The sequence below is a fragment of the Gorilla gorilla genome, chromosome 10 (assembly GCF_029281585.2).
Source record: "Gorilla gorilla gorilla isolate KB3781 chromosome 10, NHGRI_mGorGor1-v2.1_pri, whole genome shotgun sequence".
NCBI classification, from domain to species: domain Eukaryota; kingdom Metazoa; phylum Chordata; class Mammalia; order Primates; family Hominidae; genus Gorilla; species Gorilla gorilla.
The window spans coordinates 128,657,410-128,673,740 of NC_073234.2; the positions used below are offsets into that span (position 1 = coordinate 128,657,410).

The 16,331-nt window shown below is 51.5% G+C and overlaps 1 protein-coding gene across 13 annotated transcripts in view; it reads left to right on the plus strand.

Annotated features, from left to right (window-relative positions):
• The window catches only part of TPCN1 (two pore segment channel 1), a 77,293-nt gene that overhangs the window by 41,987 nt on the left and 18,975 nt on the right, over positions 1-16,331 (plus strand). For 12 of the 13 annotated variants that reach the window (XR_010129428.1, XM_004053937.5, XM_063694376.1 and 9 more), the window contains 11 exons: positions 2,658-2,834; positions 4,320-4,433; positions 5,224-5,354; positions 6,239-6,327; positions 9,143-9,177; positions 9,717-9,775; positions 10,054-10,153; positions 13,424-13,540; positions 13,745-13,869; positions 14,698-14,746; positions 15,282-15,345. Coding sequence is in view for 12 of the 13 variants with exons in the window: in XM_004053937.5 (XP_004053985.1) it covers positions 2,658-2,834; positions 4,320-4,433; positions 5,224-5,354; positions 6,239-6,327; positions 9,143-9,177; positions 9,717-9,775; positions 10,054-10,153; positions 13,424-13,540; positions 13,745-13,869; positions 14,698-14,746; positions 15,282-15,345 (1,060 nt within the window). In the remaining variant the exon portion in view is untranslated. Of the gene's footprint in view, positions 1-2,348; positions 2,495-2,657; positions 2,835-4,319; positions 4,434-5,223; positions 5,355-6,238; positions 6,328-9,142; positions 9,178-9,716; positions 9,776-10,053; positions 10,154-13,423; positions 13,541-13,744; positions 13,870-14,697; positions 14,747-15,281; positions 15,346-16,331 lie in introns of those variants that run through there. The other variant, XM_055359183.2, reaches the window with a different exon arrangement.

Genomic DNA, 16,331 nt, shown 5'->3' on the forward strand with positions numbered 1-16,331 from the left:
GGATTACAGGCATGAGCCTCTGTGCCCGGCTCAAGATGGCCTGCCTTTTCACGCTTGCAGCCAAGCTGCGGGTCCTGCAGTGAGCCAGGTTGCTGGTGTGCATGGATAATTGGCCCTCGCTGCTTTGAGGGTGTCTGGTGCCTGCAGTTTCCTCTCTTCCCACATTTTACCTGTTAACTCACTCATCCTCTGGAGCCACGTGCTCAGCAGTCCTGACGCCTTTGAAACAGTACTCATTTCTGTGTGGACTTGGACCCTAGGGAGCGGAGAGCAAAGGCCTAGAAATCGCTACAACTGGCCTTCCTTATTTTTCCAAATCTAGTTTATGATCAGCAGCCAGGAAACAGGGCCGATATTCTCTGGGGTTTTCATCAGAATCCAGGGCCATGGGTGATAGATATTTCCATCTGTTGGTGGAGACCTCATTACCCCCATCTCTTCTGGGACAACTCCAAGTCCTAGAGTTAAAATCTGAGCCCCATGTCAGTGGTTCTTCTAGCGAGACCTTCATTCCTGGTTATTTGTTGGAAGAAATTGCCCAAGAAATACATTTTTTTTTTTGGTTATTGAAACCAGAAGCTCCCCAGGCCACTGTGTGTGGCCCCCTGCCCACTGCTGTGGTCATGGAGGTGGTAGTGAAAACCACAGCCCTGCACAGAGCACAGAACTGTGTTCAACTTACCCTCTGTTGACTGCCAAGGTGTTTGCTCCCTTTGACATGCCTGCCCCTGCCAGGTTTGCTGCTGGGTCTGTGGTTTGTCTCAATTTTTTGCTAATGGGGCGAGCAGTTTATCCAGCTTCAGGGAAGTGACTCACTCACAGTCACTCTGCAAACTGCAGGCAGGGCCTTTCCCAGAATAAGTTTGTGAGAATGGGCTGAGCATGGTGGCTCATACCTGTAATCCCAGCACTTTGGGAGGCTGAGGTGGGCAGATCACTTGAGCTCAGGAGTTCGAGACCAGCCTGGGCAACATGGTGAAACACCATCTCTACTAAAAATACAAAAATTAGCCAGGTGTGGTGGTGCACGCCTGTCATTCTAGCTACCCGGGAGGCTGAGGCAAGAGAATTGCTTGAACCCAGGAGGCGGAGGTTGCAGTGAGCCAAGATTGCACCACTGCACTCCAGCCTGGGTGACAGAGCAAGACTCTGTCTCAAAAAAAAGAAAAAAAAAAGTTGTTACATAACATATAAGTATATCAAAATATCACATTGTACCCCATATACAATTATTATTTGTCAATTAAAACAAAGTAGGGTATGGGGAATCCTGAATTAAGTAAATGTATAGTAGCAATACGCCACTGTGCAGCTCTTTTTGTTTATTTTTTTGGAGACGGGGCCCAGGTTGGAGTATAGTGGTACAACCTTGGCTCACTGCAACCTCCACCTCCTGGGTTCAAGTGATTCCCCTGCCTCAGCCTCCCAAGTAGCTGGGACTACAGGCGCATGCCACCATACCCAGCTAATTTTTGTATTTTTAGTAGAGACGAGGTTTCACCATGTTGGCCACGCCGGCCTCGAACTCCTGACCTCAGGTGATCCACCCGCCTCAGCCTCCCAAAGTGCTGGGATTACAGGCATGAGCCACTGCACCTGTTTTGGGTAGCTCTTGATGGGTGTTAAAAGGGTCTGACTAGGCAGGGTTATTGGCTTCTTTTTTTCTGGTAATGTTCATATAACTTATGATAATAGCAAATACCTGTAGTGAGCTGACTGTGTGGCAGACACCACCCTAAGTGCCTCACAAATGTCCTCACCTTTCCTCTTCACAACAGCTCCAGGAGGAAGCACTAATGTTAGTGCCTTTATCGTTGAAGAAGCTCAGCCTCAAGGGTGAAGGAACCTTCCCAGCATTCCTCAGGGAAGGAGTAGAAAGCCAGGGTTCAGCACGTGTGGTTCCTCCCAGGCCCCTGAGCTCTTTACACTCTGCTGGGCACTCCTAGAGGGAGAACTTGGCCTCTGAGGGGATTGGACATGCCTGTTTCTCTTTACCTCCTCTCAGGACCTTTTTTCTTTTTCTTTCTTTCTTTTTTTTTTTTTTTTTTTGAGACCAGGTCTTGCTCTGTGGTCCAGGCTGGAGCGCAGTGGCACGATCTTGGCTCACTGCAGCTTTGACCTCCCGGGCTCAAGTGATTCTCAGCCTCCCAAGTGGCTGGCACCAGGGGTCTCAACATGTTGCCCAGGCTGGTCTCAAACTCATGGGCTCAAGCGATCCTCCTGCCTTGGCCTCCCAAAGTGTTGGGATTACAGGCATGAGCCACCGCACCCAGCCCCTCCCCTCTTTTTTAAGAGATGGCGTCTTGCTGTGTTGCCCAGGCTAGACTCGAAGTCCTGGCTCAAGGGATCTTCCCACCTTGGCCTCCGGAGTAGCTGGGATGTCACCACACCTGGCTGTCTCTGGACCCTTTTAGTCTTTGGTTCCTCCGAGTGGTTTTTAAGAAGCACCAAGTCTCTTGAGCCCATCAGCAGGCAGGAGTGAGACCTGACCACCGTGAGTTTCGCGAAGATCATTTTGATTTTCCAGCATCTTCTGTCTCTGGCCTGAATCTCTCCTTGCCTGCCTGGGGCCTTCCTTTCCTCCCCTGCCCGCGGCTCCTCTTTGGCGTTGGATGGGTCTCCAGGCTTACATGCCCACACTACTCTCATCTTTTCAGGAAGGCGAGAACAACGACAAGTTCTTCACCCACCCCAAGGATGCCAAGGCGCTGGCGGCCTACCTCTTTGCACACAATCACCTCTTCTACCTGATGGAGCTGGCCACGGCCCTGCTGCTGCTGCTGCTCTCCCTGTGCGAGGCCCCCGCCGTCCCCGCACTCCGGCTTGGCATCTATGTGAGCGCACATGCTCCTCATATGGGGGGCTGGGAGCCACGGCTTTCAGGGCAAGCGACAGAACTCCAAAAAGGAACATTCTGGGAGGGCAAACACTGCAAACGGACTTAAAACAGAGAGATACGAGGCGGTCATAGAGGCCTTGGGAGCAGAAATGCCTGGGTGTCCCTGCTGGAGTGAATGGCCTTCACCCAGTCTCTCTGGGATTCTGCCCACCAGTAAATTCCAGGGAGGGGAAGTGTCCCAGGCCCTGCTCAGGACCAGTGCCCACACCTTGGCTCCGGGTGGGGAGGGCACCCAGTGAACAGTCCCACTACTCTGTCTCCAGCCTCAAAGGAGAAGGCAGTTCGTTGTGGTCACCATGGGAGGCGGGGGATGTTTCCTGGGCAGCTCCAGCCCCGCAGATGTCCCCACACCCAGGCCCAGCCATCATTCAGTGGGGGCCAGAGCAGGTGTGGAGCTGTGCTTGTCCCCTTCTCAAGGGGTGTGTGGTAGGCATGGAAGCAGGGAAGGGAGCCTGTGCCTGTTGAGTTAGGAAGCGCTCATCCAGCCTGGCCTCCAAGGCCCTCCATGACTCAGTTTCCCTTCCTGTTTCTCCTTCTTCATACCTGGAACTCACAGCTCCAGCCAGTCTGTGTTTCTTTCTGTGCACACCTCCCCCACACCGTCCCCTGTGCTGGAGTCCTTCTTCCTGTCCCTTCACTCTGTCAATTCCTGCCCACTGGAATGTCCACAGGCCCCGGACCTCCCTACCCCCAGGAGGAGGAGCTCTCCTATGTCTGTTTCCCAGAAGCACTTGACTTCCCTGCTGGGAAGGTTTTCCATCTAAGGGTTTTCCATGTCTTGTCCTTTTGTCCAAAATGAGGATGAGAGTTTTAGGGGCTGCTCTCTGCTTGACAGTCCTTGTTTCTTTGACAGTCGGATTTTATTTCTTAAGTTCCTAGTTGATGCTTTCTTAGTGTCTTTTATAGATCTTTTGTAAATTACATGAAATCCCTCTTAGAACAAGACTAGATATTAAATTTTATCTTATCTTGTTTTTCTTTTTTTTTTTTTTTTGAGACTGAGTCTCCCTCTGTTGCCCAGGCTGGTGTGCAGTGGCACCATCTCGGCTCACTGCAACATCTGCCTCCTGTGCTCAAGCGATTCTCCTGCCTCAGCCTCCTGAGTAGCTGGCATTACAGGTGTGCGCCACCACGCCCAGCTGATTTCTTTTTCTTACTTTTAAACTTCAGGCTCCTTCCTGATTTTTCTTCATTTGGGCCAGCATGTCAGTTTCATGGATATCGAGTTTATGTTTAGTTGTTCTGGGGAAAGTTCCGTGACCAAGGCTCTGTCTTTAGGCATGCAAGGCCAGGTTTTTGTAACTCTGATATGTGTTGGGAGGATGTCCTGGGGCACTCCCAGGTCCTGGGAGGGTTGGGCAAAGAGGAGTGGCCATGGGCTGGGCTGGCCATGACACATCTCCACACCCTCTGGTCTCAGGTCCACGCCACCCTGGAGCTGTTCGCCCTGATGGTGGTAGTGTTTGAACTCTGCATGAAGTTACGCTGGCTGGGCCTCCACACCTTCATCCGGCACAAGCGGACCATGGTCAAGGTGATGTGTCCGCCCATCTGTCCCTCCCCTTGCAGCCTTTTCTCCCATGTCACCTTCAAACCTGTCTCTTTGGTACAATTCAGAATCCACCATGGGCCCAGTCCATGCTCAGAGGTGTAACCCTAGGGTCCCTGTCCTGACCGTGCCCTCAGCCTTGTGGGTGCCCTGGATGTCGTGGTGATGCCAGCAGTAGCTAATGTGATGGGGTGTTTGGTACCTGCCAGGCACTGGCGCAGTCACCTTCGAGAGAGATGTGCTGCTTTCCGTGTTTTACATTCATCTAGAGACATGGGGCTCACACCCAGCTCTGCCCACTGCGCCCGGCTCACCTGTCCCTAGTGTTGCGCATATTCTCTCTGTGCCACAGAGAGTGGCATGAGTAGGAGCACATCAAGGTGGCATTTTGTAGTGTGTGGAGCATGTGCGCTACTCTAGGAGAGTGTAGCCAAGTAAGCAGAGCTGAAGAGGAGCTGCAGGCCCCAGGATCCCTGATGTGAGTGGCAAGGGCTGATCGAGGGGTCCTGGCAGAGTGGCGGTTTTGCCTCCTCAGTGGATACCAGCAGTCACACAGCCCTTCCATTCTTCTGGTGCCACACACCTGTGCCAGCAGCTGGAGTTTTTTTTCTTCTGGGGCTGCCTGATGTTGGCAGGAAGTGTGAGAGAGGGCTGGAGAGAGGAGAAGGCCTCCCGTGGCCAGAGTGGGCACTGCCTCTCCAGCCCCCCGTTCCAGGTATGCAGGATGACGGCTGGGCTGCAGGGGCTGACGGTGCTCCATGCCTGCCACCCGCAGACCTCGGTGCTGGTGGTGCAGTTTGTCGAGGCCATCGTGGTGTTGGTACGGCAGATGTCCCATGTGCGGGTGACCCGAGCACTGCGCTGCATTTTCCTGGTGGACTGTCGGTATTGCGGTGGCGTCCGGCGGTAAGGCCTGGGTGGGGAGCTGGGCAGTCACTATCCTGGCATGGCCTGACCTCTGGGCCGGTGCGGCAGGAGCTTGTGAGTCAGTTAGTGATGAGGTCGACCCTGCATGCTGGTGGAGTACACGCAGACTCACTCTCCCTCTGCCATTCCATCCACGCCCAGGAGAAAGCGGTATTTCTACCGCAGTGTAGGTTTGCTGCCTCTGGGTCCAGGGCTTTTTCCCATCTTATCCGCAGCCTTCCAGAGCTGCTTCCTCGCTCTAGGCATGTTATCTACCCAAATGCAGGCAGCTCAGCAGCGTCCATGTGACACAAGCAGACTCTCCTGTCACCTCCATCGAGGCTGTAGGACCAAACTCAAACCAGACCAAGCCTCGACTGAGATTTATTTTGGGAGACTCAATCTGGAAAATTCCTTGGCTGGGCTACTGTTGCTGAGAGTGGGTTTGCAATTCATTCTCTGTGCCCATCTGCAAAGCTAGAAACAGGACTCGGTGTCCTTGAAACAGGCCCAGTGTCCCAGGACTAAGTGGCCTTGAAATGTCTTCATGCCTTCCACATCCTGCTCATGGAAACTGACCTTTGCACCCAAGGTCGTGCCCTTGGCCTTCTGCTGCTCTGTTCCCTGCTTGCATGGCACTCACCCCCTTGGGCCCTCACTAGGTGGAGGTGGCTGTGTGCTACGCCTGCCCTAGTTCTTCCCTGCCGTCCACTGAGTGGGGGTCTCAAGCCACTTTAGGAAAAAATGAAGCATGATGTCACACCAGAGTGCGGCAGGGTTTAGTATTTCGAGTCAGAAGCACTAGGCCCCCATCTCAACAAGGAGGAGTCCCAGACAGCCCGCCCCAGCTGGTGCCTCCCCTGAGCTGGCCCATCTCTCCCCAGCAACCTGCGGCAGATCTTCCAGTCCCTGCCGCCCTTCATGGACATCCTCCTGCTGCTGCTGTTCTTCATGATCATCTTTGCCATCCTCGGTGAGTTCCCGCCTCTCAGGCCCAGGTGCGCTGGAAAAGCAAGTTCACGGTGGATGAAAAATTATTTTGGGCCTGGCTCAGTGGCTCACGCCTGTAATCCTAGCATTTTGGGAGGCCAAGGTGGGTGGGTAACCTAGGTCAGGAGTTTGAGGCCAGCCTGGTCAACATGGTGAAATCCAGTTTCTACTAAAAATACAAAAATTAGCTGGGCGTGGTGGTACACACCTGTAATCCCAGCTGCTTCGGAGGCTGAGGCAGGAGAATTGCTTGAACCCGGAAGGCCAAGGTTTCAGTGAGCTGAGGTCGTGCCACTGCTTTCCAGCCTGGGCAACAACAGAGTGAGTGAGACTTTGTCTCAAAAAAAAAGAAAAGAAAAGAAAAATTATTTAGACAGTGCCTTAGTCCTTTTGGACTGCTGTAACAAAATGCCATAGACTGGGTGGCTTATAAACAACAGAAGTTTATTTTTCCCTTTCTGGAGGCTGTGAGATCTGGAAGTCCAAGATCAAAGGCCAGCCGTGGGTGTCTGTTGAGGGCCTATTTCCTGCTCCATAGGTGGTGCCTTCTGGCTGTGTCCTCACGTGGTGGAAGGTGGGAGGCAGCTCTCTGAGGCCTCTTTTTTTTTTGTTTTGTTTTGTTTTTTTTTTTGAGACGGAGTCTCACCCTGTCACCCAGGCTGGAGTGCAGTGGCACGATCTCGGCTTACTACAACCTCTGCCTCCCAGGTTCAAGTGATTCTCCTGCCTCAGCCTCCCGAGTAGCTGGGACTACAGGCACCCACCACCACACCCAGCTAATTTTTGTAGTTTTAGTAGAGATGGGGTTTCACCATATTGGCCAGGCTGGTCTCCAACTCCTGACCTTGTGATCCACCTGCCTCCGCCTCCCAAAGTGCTGTGATTATAGGCGTGGGCCACCGCGCCCGGCCTCTGGGGCCTCTTTTATATGGGCACTAATCCCATTCGGGAGGACTTCACACTCATGACCTCTTCACCTCCCACAGCCGCCACCTCCTAACACCCTCAACTTGGGGATTAGGATTTCAACGTAGGGATTAGGGGCAGGGGACACAAACATTCAGACCAGAGCAGGTAGTTTTATAAATTCAGAAAGATTTTAAAAGTATGCCAGGCATGGTGTCCCACGCTGATTGTCGCAGCATTCTAGGAGGCTGAGGCAGGCAGATTGCTTGAGTCCAGGAGGTCAAGACCAACCTGGGCAAGATAGGGAGACCCCATCTCTACCAAAAAAAAAAAAAAACAATATACAGGAATTAGCTGGGTATGGTGGCATGTGGCGTGCACCTGTGGTCCCTGCTACTCAAGAGGTGAGGCAGGAGGATCACCTGAGCATGGGGAGACAGAGGTTGCAGTGAGCTGTGACAGCGCAACTGCATTCCAGCCTGGGCAACAGAGCAAGACTCTGTCTCAAAAATAAACAAGTAATAATAACATGAACACCCATGGACCTACCATCCAGCTTAGGAAATGAAGCCTTAGAAATAAAATGGAAGGCATGTTTGTGACCTTTAGTGATCGTGATTCCCGCTTTCCCCAAAGGTACCCCCTGTCCTACGCTTATCATTCCCATGCACGTCTTTATATTTTACTTCACATTTACGTTTCCCCAAGTGACAAAGAAATGATAATGCTTTGCATACTTAAAAAAATCTCTAAGTGGTTATATAATATGGGTGTCCGCTTCTACACATTGCCCTTTCGCTCAGCACTGTGTTTTTGAAATTTATTCCTGTTGATACATGTAGATGCTGTTTATTCATTTTCACTGGAGCGGAGCAAGTATGCCAAAGCTTGTTTATCTGCTCTTCTGTCGGACGTTTTTCTTATCACAAATCCCACCGCAGTGAACACTCCTGTGTGCTTCCCAGTGCTCACGCTTGAGAGTTTCCCGAAGGCGCTTGCCTGGGCCCTGAGAGACGGCAAGCTTCAGCTTCACTGGGTACAGCATGGTCACAGGCTGCTCACTCAGGAGGGCTTAGTTTTTCAGGTGGGGCTGACTGTGACAGCCACACAGAGTCACAGGGCGTAGACATCAGAAGCCGTGGCACTCAGCTGGGAAAGCCAAGGTCCTTTCACCAGGACTCCTCAGATGGCGAAGACAGTGGAACTCCAGAGCCCTGACTCTGAGGCTAGAGCCAGGGCCAACCCCTCCCGGCCCTCGTGACTTCCTTGTCCTGAGTTGAGTCATGGCTCTCACTTCCTCCCACCCACCACCCCACTCTTGGTAGAATTCTGTTTGTGCTTCTCCGGGGGTAGGGGCTGATTTCCCCTGAGGGCAGAGTTCCTCCCTTTTCCCACTCAGGATTTCAGGGACTCAGGGAATGGTCCATTCCTGGAGGGAGGAAGTGAATGGCATTCCCACCCTGGGACCCTGGCTGCAGGGGAGCAGTGGATCCCTTTGGAATTTAGTCAGCTGTCATGTTCTCAGAACCTAAGATTGCAAAACAGCAGCCTGGATTCCAGATCCAGCCTACAGATGGTTTTTGTTTGGTCTGAAAACTTTGAGCCAGCATTTTAAAATTAGATTTTACACAAAAATACAGACTTCCAGCCTTTTGAAAGAACAGAGCCGATAGTGCCCGGCACATTGCTGTAGGGCAGCAAGCGTCTGGTGCCAGCAGCCCTGCTCCCTTCCAACAGAGCATGTGTTCTCGGGGTGCTGTGGTCCCCAGCAGTCCCTGCTGCTCTTCCTGACCTGCTGCATTCATTTGCATGTATTTGTCCAGTGCTTTTGGCACCAGGTTTTGGGACCTCTGCTCTAATCCTTTTGTTTATCTGTTTCCACCCACTTCTAGGTTTCTACTTGTTCTCCCCTAACCCTTCAGACCCCGTAAGTAATCGGCACATTTGTCCGTCTCTTCTTTTATGGAGGGCTTTTCCCTCAGACAGGGTCACTGGCGTGACTCTGTGGCCATATGGGGAAGGGGGGGCCTGCCTGGTTTCTCATCATAGCTTGTGTGTGCACCGCACCTGGGAGTTCCCATCACTCAGACTTGACCGCTTCCTTCCTTGAGAGCTGGGGATCCCCTTTTCTGCCCTTGAAAGGAGTGCCGCCAGGATCAGGTTTGGACCATTGGAATATTTTGGCAGAGGAGCAGTGGGGGAGAGCCAGGCTAATGGCCCAGACATGTGACTCCCTAGAAAAAAGTCCCCCCAAGTCAATAGTCTGCTTCTGCCAGAAGCATCAGGTGCAGGAAAGGGGAGGCCTCTGGACTGCATGTTTGCTCTTTCCACTGCCTCCCTCAGGGATTCCTTGAGAGATGCAAGAGCGGTCAAGGCAGGGCATGCCAGGTGGCCCATCACAGCCTGTTCCTGATGGCCGTGTGCTCTTGGCTGGTCCCGACCTCTCTGCCCTCTCTTCCCTTGCAGTACTTCAGCACCCTGGAGAACAGCATCGTCAGTCTGTTTGTCCTTCTGACCACAGCCAAGTAAGTGCAGGCTCTGCCTTGCCTTTGGTCCTCTGCTGCCGCCCTGGGGTCTCTTTCTCTTTTCTGCAAAGTATATTCCACATCCCAGCACAGGCAGGTGCTGTCGTGCTACCGGGAGACAGGGTTGGCCCACTGAGCACAGAGCCCAGGGATGAGAGTAGGGGAACCGGGTTTGGAGGCTGGGAAGGCAGACAAGGAGCTGTCCTCTGCAAGGCATGTGCTCTGAGAGGATGGAGACAGGCAGATACAGCACGCCGGGTCACCCTCTGCAAATACAGTTTCCCAGATGTGATGATGCCCTCCTACTCCCGGAACCCCTGGTCCTGCGTCTTCTTCATCGTGTACCTCTCCATCGAGCTGTATTTCATCATGAACCTGGTGAGTGACTATGCCTCAGGCTACGCTGAAGCAGCCTGCCCCTACCCATGCAGCACTAGGCACCGTGAGAGTGGAGAAGTGGGGACTGCCTTCCGCCTCTCAGGGCAGAACGTTGGGGCAGGAAGTCCCAGATTCATAGTCAGGTGCGGTGTTGCAGGGAATGCCCTGTCGGGACTTCAGGAGTTCAGCCAGTTGCTGGGGGTGGCGTCCTCACCAAGGCAGTGCTTCTGATGCTGGTAGTGCTGGATGTTAAACCCAGGCAACCCTGGGACCTTTTCATTCTTACATCAGAAATAAGCAGTTGACCCTCAGTGTCCACAGGGATTGTTTGCAGGACCCCCTGTAGGTACAAAGATCCACAGATGTTCAAGTCCCTTGTATAAAATGGCAGAGTATTTGCAGATAATCTGTGTACATTCATCCTCTCATATATTTTAAATTATCCTACATTACCTATAACACCTAATACAATGTAAAAGCTATGTAAATAGTTGTTATACTGGGCTGGACATGGTGGCTCACGCCTGTAATCCCAGCATTTTGGGAGGCCAAGGTGGGTGTATCATTTGAAGTCAGGAGTTCGAGACCAGCCTGGCCAACGTGGTGAAACCCTGTCTCTACTTACGAAAATTAGCTGGGCGTGGTGGTGGGTGCCTGTAATCCCATCTACTCAGGAGGCTGAGGCAGAAGAATTGCTTGAACCCAGGAGGTGGAGGTTGCTGTGAGCCGAGATCATGCCGTCGCACTCCAGCCTGGGCAACAGCACGAGACTCTGTATCAAAAAAAAAAAAAAAAATTGTTATACTATATTGTTTAGGGATAATGACAAGAAAAAGAAGGCTGTACATGTTCAGTACAGATGCAACCATCCTTTTCTTTTTGGAATATTTTTGATTTGCAGTTGGTTGAATCCATGGATGGAGAACCCACAGATAAAGAAGGCCAAGTATATTATAATAACCATAAAAGCTGGCATTTGGTAAGCCTTAGCCACTTGGCACTATGCAAAGTGCTTTACATATGAGGATGAAATAATTTAATAAATAAACACAACCGTGGAGGTAGTGAGTATGGTTCTCCATGTGCAGATGAAGAGACTGAGGGTCAGAGTGACAGTGTGATTTGCCTATGGCTGCATAGCTTGGAGTGGCCAGGCCAGGCTCATCCCAGAGCCGTGTTCCTAACCACTCTGTTCAGTTGCACTCATGTGCCAGAAATGTCTTGTGTATTTCTACCTCACTTATCAGGAACCATCAGAAAATCCAGTATAGAACACATTCTGTGAAGGAGAACGTAAAGCCTCTGTGCTCAAAGAACTTGGAGGGTATTTGTGGAGGTGTGGACAGCCTCCAGGAGTGTCCCAGCCATCACAGATCACATCCGACACCAGGCTGTTAGGCTGGTGCCCAGACCACACATCCATGGCAGGGCTAACGGGGAGAGGCTTCCGATCGAGTCTTGTGTTTATTTTTATGCTTCCGCAGAGCATTCTCACACCAGTCACCACAGTCAGGCCCAGTATAGAAATGAAAATCATCTTTTCCAGGTAGACTTGTGAAATCTAAAAAATTTTAAGTCCTTTTCTCTTTTTAGAGATGGAGTCTCGCTCTGTCACCCAGGCTGGAGTGCAGTGGTGCAATCTCGGCTCACTGCAACCTCCGCCTCCCAGGTTCAAGCGATTCTCCTGCCTCAGCCTCCCAAGTAGCTGGGACTACAGGCACATGCACATGCCACCACACCCGACTAATTTTTGTATTTTTGGTAGAGACAGGGTTTTGCCATGTTGGTCAGGCTGGTCTCGAACTCCTGACCTCAGGTGATCTGCCCAACTCAGCCTCCCAAAGTGCTGGGATTACAGGTGTGAGCCACAGTGCCTGGCCAAAATTTAAGTCTTAAAAAGGAGAAAATGTTTCCTTTTTTTTTTTTTTTTTTTTTTTTGAGACAGAGACTTGCTCTGTTGCGAAGGCTGTAGTGCAGTGGCGCGATCTCAGCTCACTACAACCTCCGCCTCCTGGGTTCACACCATTCTCCTGCCTCAGCCTCCCGAGTAGCTGGGACTACAGGCACCCGCCACCACGCCCGGCTAATTTTTTTTGTAGTTTTAGTAGAGACGGGGTTTCACTGTGTTAGCCAGGATGGTCTCAATCTCCTGACCTTGTGATCCGCCCGCCTCGGCCTTCCAAAGTGCTGGGATTACAGGCGTCAGCCACCGTGCCCGGCCTGAGAAAATATTTTCTTGTTTTAATTCCTCAAAACCAAGAAGAAATATGTTGAGTACTTCTTTGTATTTGATTTAATTCATAATATATTTAGAGCTGTGAAAATTTAGGGCAGCAGTCAACAAAGTACGACCTGCTGGCTAAATTTGGCCCGTGGCCTGTGTTTGTAAATAAAGTTTCACTGGGACACAGTCATGCCCATTTGTTCATGTATAGTCTGTGGCTGATCTGATGATATGACCACAGGTTAGTAGTCGCAGCAGAGATCATTTGGCCTTCAGAGCCTAAAACAGTTGCTGTCTAACCCTTTACAGAAAAAGCATGCTGACCTTTGATCCACAGGGAAAAAATGGGGGACCAGTTTGAGGGAAAGGACCAGAGAGTTTCCCTTAAAACATTTTTAAAGACAGAGAAAGTGTTTCTAAAAAGGATTCTTTCAAGTTCTTCCCCCGCCTTCCATCCCCCTCTGATAAACTAACTTTTGGTATTAGCCAACTCTAGAACGTTATTTCCTTGCATGCAGAGCCTCTCATTTCCCTTTTTCCTGGGCCACACGTGAAGCAGTGACTCACAAGGAGAAGTAACAAAGGGGCAGGAGGAGGAAGGGTCCTTCTGGATCGGAGGTCAGGAGGGCAGTGGGCAGGCAGCCTCCACCTGCCTCTGGCTGGAGTCGGACTGGGCTCAGAGTCCAGATGCGCCCCTCTTGCTACTCTCTCCTCCCCTGGCTTGCCCCTGCACAGCCTGGGACAAGCTGTAGCTGGAACTGGGGAAAGGAGTGTGGGAAAGTGGAGGGGAACCTGGGAAAGATGGAGTAACAATGCCTTCATGTATCTGAAGAGGGAAATTTACAAGCGGAACAAAGGGCCTTCCTCTGTTGAGACTTGGGAGACTGACTTCCTACCCCATGAGGTGCAGGCGAGAGGGTCTCCCCAGGGCCTCTCTGGGGTGACTGGGTAAGAGCCTTGCCTAGATGATGAACTCATACCCCCCTGCACTCCCTGCCCCAACCACTCAAGGTCCTGAGCTAGGGCTCTGTGCTTCTCTCCCACAGCTTCTGGCTGTGGTGTTCGACACCTTCAATGACATTGAGAAACGCAAGTTCAAGTCTTTGCTACTGCACAAGCGAACCGCTATCCAGCATGCCTACCGCCTGCTCATCAGCCAGAGGGTAGGAACTATGGGCCAGGGAGGGGCTTGGTCCCTGTCCTCCCTCCCTTGCCCAGAGCAGCCCCTAAGCATGGCCAGGCCAGCCACTTTAGAAACCAGGAACCCTGCCCTTGGAAGAATGAGCAGAGCTGGAGTGGATCTGGAGTGGGTGCCCCAAGGGAAGGGGAGTAGTCTGGGTTCCACACTGCTCTTCCCTCTCCCCCAGAGGCCCGCCGGCATCTCCTACAGGCAGTTTGAAGGCCTCATGCGCTTCTACAAGCCCCGGATGAGTGCCAGGGAGCGCTATCTTACCTTCAAGGCCCTGAATCAGAACAACACACCCCTGCTCAGGTAAGAGCAGATGCCTGGTAGGGGCAGCATGGCCAGACAAGGTGTTCACGTCTAGAGTGAACGGGGACATGTGAAGGCCCTGGAGGTGGGCAGGCCTATAGGCTTGTCAGAGACTTCCTCCACAGATGTTTATCCATGTAGACTTACAGACTGGATTCATCAGGATGCCTTTTGCAAGTGACAAAAGTCCAACACAAATCCAATTCAAACTGACTTGGGAAAAAAGGAGCTCATGAAGTGGACTGGCCCAGCTGCTGGCCCTTGAACCCCCAGTGGGGTGGGATAGTCCCATGTGAGCCAGGTGGACAGACAGGGGTGAATATACTTCCCCCATCCCCTGCACACACCTGGCTCGGCCGCAGAGAACTGACCCGAGATCTCCAGGGGCAGGATTGGTCTTCCAGGCTGTTGATGACCAAGCCCTGTCCACAGCAGCCTGCTGTGGAGCTGAGAACAAGCCCTGTTTGAGCTGAACTTGCAGTCCCAGGTGTTGCATTAAGGCCCCTGCTAAAAAGCGAAGTTTCCATCCTCCTAAGAATCCTAGTGCTCCAGCAGCTGCCTCTCCAGGGCACTGACACTGTCCGTAGTTAGTGCCGTCGGTGGAGACTTAAGTGGATTACGTATTTGTAGTACCTCAAGGTCAGAGGAGATCCAAACGCTTGCAGGTAAAGGATCCCCCAGCACTGCTGTGCTGGGACTCACATGGTGTCCCCTCTCTTCCTCCCACCCTCACCCCATAAAGGTGTCCATAGGCAGGCAAGTAAGAGAAGCAAAGCTCATTGGAACTATGTTCTGATATTTTGTCCCTTTTTATTTTGCTTTTGGCAGCCTAAAGGACTTTTACGACATCTATGAAGTTGCTGCTTTGAAGTGGAAGGTGAGTTCTCCTCTGAGACCATAGAAGGAGTAGACAGACAGGTCCCCACGTGGGGCAGTGAGGAGCAGGGGCACCCCGAGATCCAGCTGTCTCCCTGCTAGAGCAGCTCAGCCCCCAGCTTGGCATGGTACACTTCAGGGATCACAGGTGGCCCCCAGCCCCCAAATCTGCCCTTACATTTGTGATACAGTGTCATCGTTACAGCACCGAATCTCACTTAGATCCCATTGGTTATTGTGTGACATCAGGCGGGTTACTGAGCCTTTCTGAGGCTTGTCTTACCTGGGAAGTGGCGTAAGGATAATCCCTACTGACAAAGCTCATTTCAGAACTATACTAAAATAAGGCCTCTGCATGGCACATTGTAAATGCTCGGTACACACTGGCTGGCTGTGTTGTCATGTAGATCCCTGAAGGTTAACATCGTTCCCCAGTTTAGCAGGGTGAACAGGAAAGGAAGCCAGCATCCTGGCTCCAGGGCAGGGCTCTGGTCCCTGGCCCTGACACCCTCCCTCTTGGTCCTGTTGTCTACCAGGCCAAGAAGAACAGAGAGCACTGGTTTGATGAGCTTCCCAGGACGGCGCTCCTCATCTTCAAAGGTAAGTGGGTTTGAGTATGGCAGGTGTTGGCAGCTGGGGGCCGATGGAGGTTTTCAGAGACCACAGATAAGCGTCTGAGGAGAGGTTCAGAGGGGGTGTGTGTGTGTGTGTGTTTGTCTGAATGTCTGTGTGAAGAGACAGTGTGATTACCCCAGCAGGGACGTAAGGGTGGTAGGAAGCAGATTGGGAGAGAAATGGGTAACTTAACCCAACCAAAATGGGTAACTTAACCCAACCAAGACATTTGGGTTATTTTTCTTTTTTCATACAAAAGCAAAGATGTTCATTGAAGAAACTGGAAAGTGAGATAATTAGAAGTAAATGGAAATTTACCACCCAGATAACCACTGTTAGTTCTCTGATGTGTTTCCCTCTGTGCCATTTTTCTATGCATTTTTAAAACAATAGGGTGACATTATATATTCCATTCTGTAATCTGCCTTTTCATCCAATAACACATATGTGTGTGTGTATATATATATGTGTGTGTGTATATATATATGTGTGTGTGTGTGTATATATATATATTTTTTTTTTTTTGAGACGGCATCTCGCTCTGTCGCGCAGGCTGGAGTGCAGTGGTGCGATCTCGCTCACTGCAACCTCCGCCTCCCAGATTCAAGCGATTCTCCTGCCTCAGCCTCCCGAGTAGCTGGGACTACAGGCATGTGCCACCATGCCCAGCTAATTTTGTGTGTGTGTGTTTTTAGTAGAGATGGAGTTTCACCATGCTGGTCAGGCTGATCTCGAACTCCTGACCTCGTGATCCACCCACCTCGGCCTCCCAAAGTGCTGGGATTACAGGCGTGAGCCACTGCGCCCGACCCCGATAATATATTTTTGCCCTCCTCTTATGGCAGGATGTATACTTTGCATGACCCCTTGAATAATGCTTGTGTAGTGTAAAGTTTGAAAATTTGAAATTGGGTGCTCGTATTATTTACCTGACAATTGCCCCTTAATTTCATGCCAGTTTCAGCAGTGAT